At 29.5% G+C, this 6,387-nt stretch overlaps 1 protein-coding gene and 1 long non-coding RNA gene across 2 annotated transcripts; one reads left to right on the forward strand and one right to left on the reverse strand.

Annotated features, from left to right (window-relative positions):
• Nucleotides 1-116: 116 nt before the first annotated feature.
• On the reverse strand, nt 117-1,842 carry LOC105670174 (uncharacterized). The gene is made up of 3 exons (XR_010891220.1): nt 1,530-1,842; nt 1,280-1,411; nt 117-1,044 (listed from the first exon to the last, which is right to left on the reverse strand). It is a non-coding gene; the product is annotated as an uncharacterized lncRNA (long non-coding RNA).
• A 293-nt stretch (nt 1,843-2,135) lies between these two features.
• Nucleotides 2,136-6,106, forward strand: LOC105670192 (outer mitochondrial transmembrane helix translocase-like). The gene is made up of 7 exons (XM_012363585.2): nt 2,136-2,310; nt 2,673-2,869; nt 2,961-3,203; nt 3,280-3,481; nt 3,625-3,821; nt 3,959-4,131; nt 4,250-6,106. The coding sequence occupies exons 2-7, from the start codon at nt 2,714-2,716 to the stop codon at nt 4,413-4,415; spliced, it is 1,137 nt and encodes a 378-aa protein (XP_012219008.1). The 5' UTR covers nt 2,136-2,310; nt 2,673-2,713; the 3' UTR covers nt 4,416-6,106.
• Nucleotides 6,107-6,387: the final 281 nt, after the last annotated feature.

The raw sequence follows: 6,387 nt of genomic DNA on the forward strand, positions 1-6,387 counted from the left end.
TTTACTTTTTTCAATCAATTCATTTATCTTGTCGGAGTATTCTTGCTGTAAAAGTTGAAACTCTTTAGTATATGCAATTTTCTCATAATAAAATTTGATGACACTTGCTGCATATTCTGCTAACAATTTTGCATCACATATCAACGCAAGTTTCATAAATTCTACAGCAGTTTGATATGTAACCTCACGTAGCAAATATTGCTCACATATCAATTTAAGATTTTGTACGTCATATTTATAAGCATTTTTTAATAATTCGCTATAAGTCATATGTTCTTCCGGAAATTGTACTAAACCAGTTTGTATATATGTTAATACAGTCTTAAAATAATTTGACTGAAATTCTTCTATTTTTATTTCATTTTTTATTTGTATATTTTGTAAAAAAGTTTTAAAAAAGTTACTTTTTGTAGTATATAATATATGTTTGGATACACTGTAACTTATTCCACTTATCATAAATTTGATCAATTTTGTATCTTCCTTAGAATTGCTATCGCGGATGGGAGAAGAGTTTTCGATCTTTAGATTTGTGGAAGATAACGGCGTGTGGATACTATCGCTTAGAATTTTCTGGAAAACTTCTAATACGCACTTTATTTTAATTTGTTTCGGAATAGAGCTTAGATCATCTAAGCGATGTGCATTTATGTAATTATCCTTCTCTTCAAAGATCATAAACGATTTTGTGTCGTTTAGCGTTTCGCATGACATCGCTGATAAATCTTCTAACAAAATAGAACATGAGCCTGTAAATTTTTGTTCAGTGACGATGTAAAATTGTATTTCAGAATTCTCGATTTTCTCGAATTTTACTTTAATCTGATATTGAGCTATTTCTGGAAATGGTGGAGAGATTAATACACTGCAAGTCTTAAAAATATTATCAAAGCCTTCTATTATCCATGTGTAGTTAAAGATATTCGACTGAAGTCGTGTTTGAGTGTAACTGTCACTATATAAAGATATTGCTTTTTTAGACATATTCTGTTTATTTTCTGAGATTTCATTAGGGACACTCTCTACTTTTTTTTCAGACAAATTCTGTAAATAAAATTTATTTATTAATTCTGGAAATAATCAATACATTTAATATGTTTTTTTCATGTTAGCAAAAAGTGTAAAAAATTAACAAATAATAAAACTCTTGCAATAGAATGCAATAAATTACAACAAATTTTAGAGAATACTACGGACCCCTATTTATTTTTTTAATTTTGTGTTCTCAAAGATTTTGATGGTGTTTCCGCAAAAAAGTATCATAAAGCAAAAAACTTACTTTGTCTTCCATTATAATTGTTTGTCTCTTTCTAATGTATCTCAAGTACACTTCAAATTTTAAGGTTTTTCTAAGAATATATTTTGATAATGAACATGTTGATTAGAATTATTGTTCAAATAGTATAAGTTACTGAAATAAAAGAGACGCAAATATAAAAACTGGTCACAAAATTCTTTAGTTTTCTAGATTACGTTTCTAAATCTTATATTAATTTTGCAATATTAATTAAAATAATTCTAATACGTACTTGATTGTGGCCACTGATATTCTTTATAGGAAATCGCGTTAATGAATCTTCTTCTTCTGTTCAAAGCTTCTTTTGATCTCTGATGTTGTCACCTCTAATATTATTAGAGATCAGAATATATTATGTACCAGCTCAGATGTTTACAAAGAGAAATTTGAATCAGATAATTAATATAAAGCAGTCGTATTGCGTTATAATTATCTTATATGTGTAATTGATTAATTTTTATATTAAACATTTAATTGGTAAGCCAGAACTCTCAATTATTAATGTTAAAAGTTTCCACGAAATTATACGCCAGCTTCACACTTTCTTTCTCTCTAAAGTGTTAGTATAAAATTTCGAAAATATTTATTACTAAGCGCTCAGACAGATTTATAGCACTTTTTCAGAACGTTTCTTCAAATTACTTAATTATTGTTCCTTTTTTTTCATACTATATGTAATACAACTAACGAGTTTCCTCTACAAAACAGCGTTTATTTCATTTTGTTCTATCTATTCATTGCAAAGTAATAAATAAATAACAATTTATTTTAACGCTTTTCAAATGGTTCATCGGAGCATTCAGCAGCGACTTCGAAATCGACTCATCGCGCATGATCATTCTTTTCTTTCACTGAGATCTTAACCTATAAGTTGCTTTTATCGTTCGTTTCGTCATCGCTTAGTGAAATCGCGTGTTCAGGAAAGGTTAAGTTCCTGACGGCAGAAGCTGCTCAGTGAAGCAGCATTCAACGCTGCGCAAATTTATTCTTTAACAACTTTATAATCGTTGCTAGTAAGTTGATGTATGCTCTGATTACATAAATTTAAGATTTTCGAAATCTTTAGACGTTCTCAACGCTTATACAACAAACTTGAATATTATAGATAACTACAAATGCATTTCATCTTTTCTTCTTTCAAATTATTGATATCTCCAATACAAAGTTCATATTTTTCAAAATTATATAAAGCTATTTATGATATGATTGTATCAAACGTTATTCATTGTTGTTCAACGATTCATAAGTTAACAATTTACCTTGCAATTGTTATTCAACAGTTCAACAACTATTATAAGTGTTTTTTGTGTTCTGCTGAATGTGATCATATCAAATATCAAATCATCAAGTATTAAATATATTGAATTTGTTGCAGCGCAACCATTGAATGTTGAAGATAGCAAACTAGCCAGAACAATGAACATGGCAGCAAGTGCAGGATTAACACGACAGGAGATATTGATGCTTATGGCGAGGCTGACATGTGTTGCAGCAATTGGTTTCTTCAGCATGAGATGGATCATTAGTCAGCTCGACCCTACTAGAAGTACTAAGCAAAGAGCCAAGAAAAAGGTTCATGGTTGTTTTATGAAAAAAAGTTTGAAATCGCAAATTGAAAACAATGCAAAACTTTGATTTTAAATAATTGAAATGATTGTTGCAGGCTCGAGAGCAATTACGTAAGCTAGCAGAGAACGATAAATATGCGCGATCCTTTGATTTGGATCAGCTGACAGATTATGAGATGATAATAGCCAATCATTTGGTAGATCCAAATGATATCAAGGTGTCATGGAGCAATATCGCTGGTTTAGAAAGCGTTATTCAAGAGCTGAAGGAAACGGTTATATTGCCCATACAGAGGAAGGAATTGTTTGAAGACTCGCAGTTGACTCAGGCACCTAAGGTACCAGTCGCATTTATTCTTTAAGTTTCTTCTCTGAGAAAAATCTATAGATATGTTTTGCACTTGTCACTTTCAGGGAGTATTGTTATACGGTCCGCCAGGTTGCGGCAAGACTATGATTGCAAAGGCTACTGCCCGGGAGGCAAATACTCGCTTTATAAATCTGGATGTGAGCATCCTAACTGACAAGTGGTATGGAGAAAGTCAAAAATTGGCCGCTGCCGTCTTCTCGTTAGCAGTGAAACTGCAGCCCTGCATTATCTTCATCGATGAAATAGGTACATCGCAAGAATAGTAGCTCTTTGAATCACATTCTGTCAGAAACTTTTTCCACCTGTTTGTATCAAAAAACTTTTTAAATGTATAATACACTTTACAAAAGATAAAATTTCATCAATCAATGTATTTTAAATTTTGATAGATTCGTTTCTAAGAGCACGCAATTCACAAGATCACGAAGCTACAGCAATGATGAAGGCCCAGTTTATGTCACTGTGGGACGGATTGATAACCGATCCCGATTGTACTGTGATTATAATGGGAGCCACTAATAGGCCACAAGATTTAGATAAAGCAATACTCCGGCGTATGCCGGCAACTTTCCACGTTAGTTTGCCGGTAAATATATATTTATTAAATATTAAATTTTTATATATATTTTTAATTAAATTATTAGGTATTTGTAGAAAATACCTGCATCTGTCACTTATATGTTAAACGATTATGAAACTGTAATGCTGATGCATTTGTTCCAGAATGAGCAGCAACGATTAAAAGTCCTACAGTTAATTTTGAAAAACGAGCCAATCGCAGATAATGTAGAAATTGCGACAATAGCGAAGCACACAGAAGGCTTCTCTGGATCGGATTTGCAGGAGCTTTGTCGGAATGCGTCCATTTATCGTATCAGAGATTATTTATATTCGCAGTAAGTATTTAAAGAACTTTTTAAAGAAAACAAATTTAATATTATATCTGTACGGTCTAAAATTATGAGAGTTGAATGTATATTATATTTTATAATGTTATTTATATATCATTTACAGTGACGAAGAGAAATATGAAAACAGTGCAAATGACGAACTCGGCGAAGAGTTTCACGACACTGTACGGCCCATCACGATGGAGGATCTGCTCAAATCGTTCAGAAAGATGAGAACATCGAAACTACACACGGGCACGCTTAGCACGAGACAATTGGATCTAGATTAAAGAAATAAATTCATCCTTTTAGCTGCTGTTTATAATTGTCCTCTTGGCAGTTTTTCGTAAGTTACATAGACATTACGACAAGAATGAAAGTAAGATCTTATCATTGCGAAACTGTAGTTTTCAATACTATCAGTTTCCTTGTCGTAAACTAAAGAAATTTTTATTGAAGCGTAATGTGTAATAATTATAATGTTGAAATAATAGAATCCTCAGATGAAATATTTATAATTCCGTACTAAAAGACATTGTAGAAAAAAATTTTATAAGGTAAATTGGAGTTTCAATATCATGTTGTGATATCAAATATATATAATGACAATGAATGATAAGAGCTTTCATTCAATATAATTATTTTGAAATTTTAATTTATTTTATTTAATTCTGTTTGGAATCAAATATTTTTTTGTTGTGATATATTTCAGACACTCATGTCTTTAAAATTATAATATTTAAGTTTATAAAATATAGCTTTTATGATAAAATTCATAATATAATCCAAAATATAATTAAAACTAAACATACATATATGTCCAAAATTAGTTGTGTGATTGCACATAATAGTATTAAGTTGTAAAAGAAATAGAAAATGATAAATTTTGATCATTAATTGATGCATTGAATGATACAAAAGTAATATATATATATATATCTTTTAATGTATTTATCTTTATTTCAATTTTGGAGTTTTCTCAAAAACTCTGGTACCCCATTGTTATATTTTCGCATGTGTTACATATATTCTACTTTTTAAGTGGCACACACAATTATGCATTTCTATACGCGTTCTCTCACGTAATAAATTCATTTTTGAGTCACTCTTACGCAATTTTTTTAATTACTGGAATTGTAAAATACAATATAGAAAATGACATGATTTTTTAAAGAGTATATATATACATATTTGTGTGTGTGTGTGTGTGCGCACACGCACACACACACACACATACACACATACATATACATATATAAAACTAAGTTGTGACTTACATTCAATATTTAATACCTGAATACATAAATTAATGTTGTTAGTTGTTGCCTTTTGTAGTTTAGAAGAATATTAGTAATATATTTGTATTACATTATAAATATATTTACGCAAATTATGTATTCATCAGTAAAGAAACCAAAAATTCTTGTATGTTACAGTTTTAGTTTTGCGATAGGTTTAATCATGCTTCAGTGTAATATAAACATGTACATCTATATTTTTACTCTCTTCCAGTCTCAAAATGAAATAAAATTGACCATAATGTTTTTATGAACGATTACAAAATTTAGATCTTTATGAGAGAGGTATACAAAATTACAATCAATGTTTATGTGCCATTTGGTTCTATGTTTTATAAATATATGTAAAGAAGATATATGGTACATTGTATGATATAAAAATGAATAAGATATGAATATCTTCAGGTTTAACTCATTAACCGATGTTATTGTCATTTCAATGTAGAACAAAAACTGTTTAAAAAATTTCTAAAAAATTATATATAAAGATACACATTGAAAAATAGCAACTATGTAAACGAAATAAAAATATTAACGTATAAATTTGAGAGCGAAACATGTATCATTCTACAAACTACTTTTGAGATTATAAAGAAAATTAAATCAAGTGCGCACAATTTCGGAAAAGAAAATGTATATATGTTATATTAAAAAACCATTAAATTTTCAACTTAAAAAATTTATATCAGAATTTATTTCCCGATGAACATCCCGCGAAACTAAATATAGAACAATTTTGATACTTTATAATATTAATTATTCTGATACCGATAAATATTGTTGACAAATTCTATTCTATTCTAATATTGATAAATGCGTTAATAAAATAGAAGAAATCTCTATGGAATTTAGGAGAGAATATAGATTTATTTTACTTATATAAGAAAACACAGAAAGTGTAGTGTAAACACGTGTTTGTATTCGCACGTACTGTTGTATCAGTAGCAGGCGAATCGAAAGCGCA

The sequence above is a fragment of the Linepithema humile genome, chromosome 7 (assembly GCF_040581485.1).
Source record: "Linepithema humile isolate Giens D197 chromosome 7, Lhum_UNIL_v1.0, whole genome shotgun sequence".
In the NCBI taxonomy this organism is placed as follows: Eukaryota; Metazoa; Arthropoda; class Insecta; order Hymenoptera; family Formicidae; genus Linepithema; species Linepithema humile.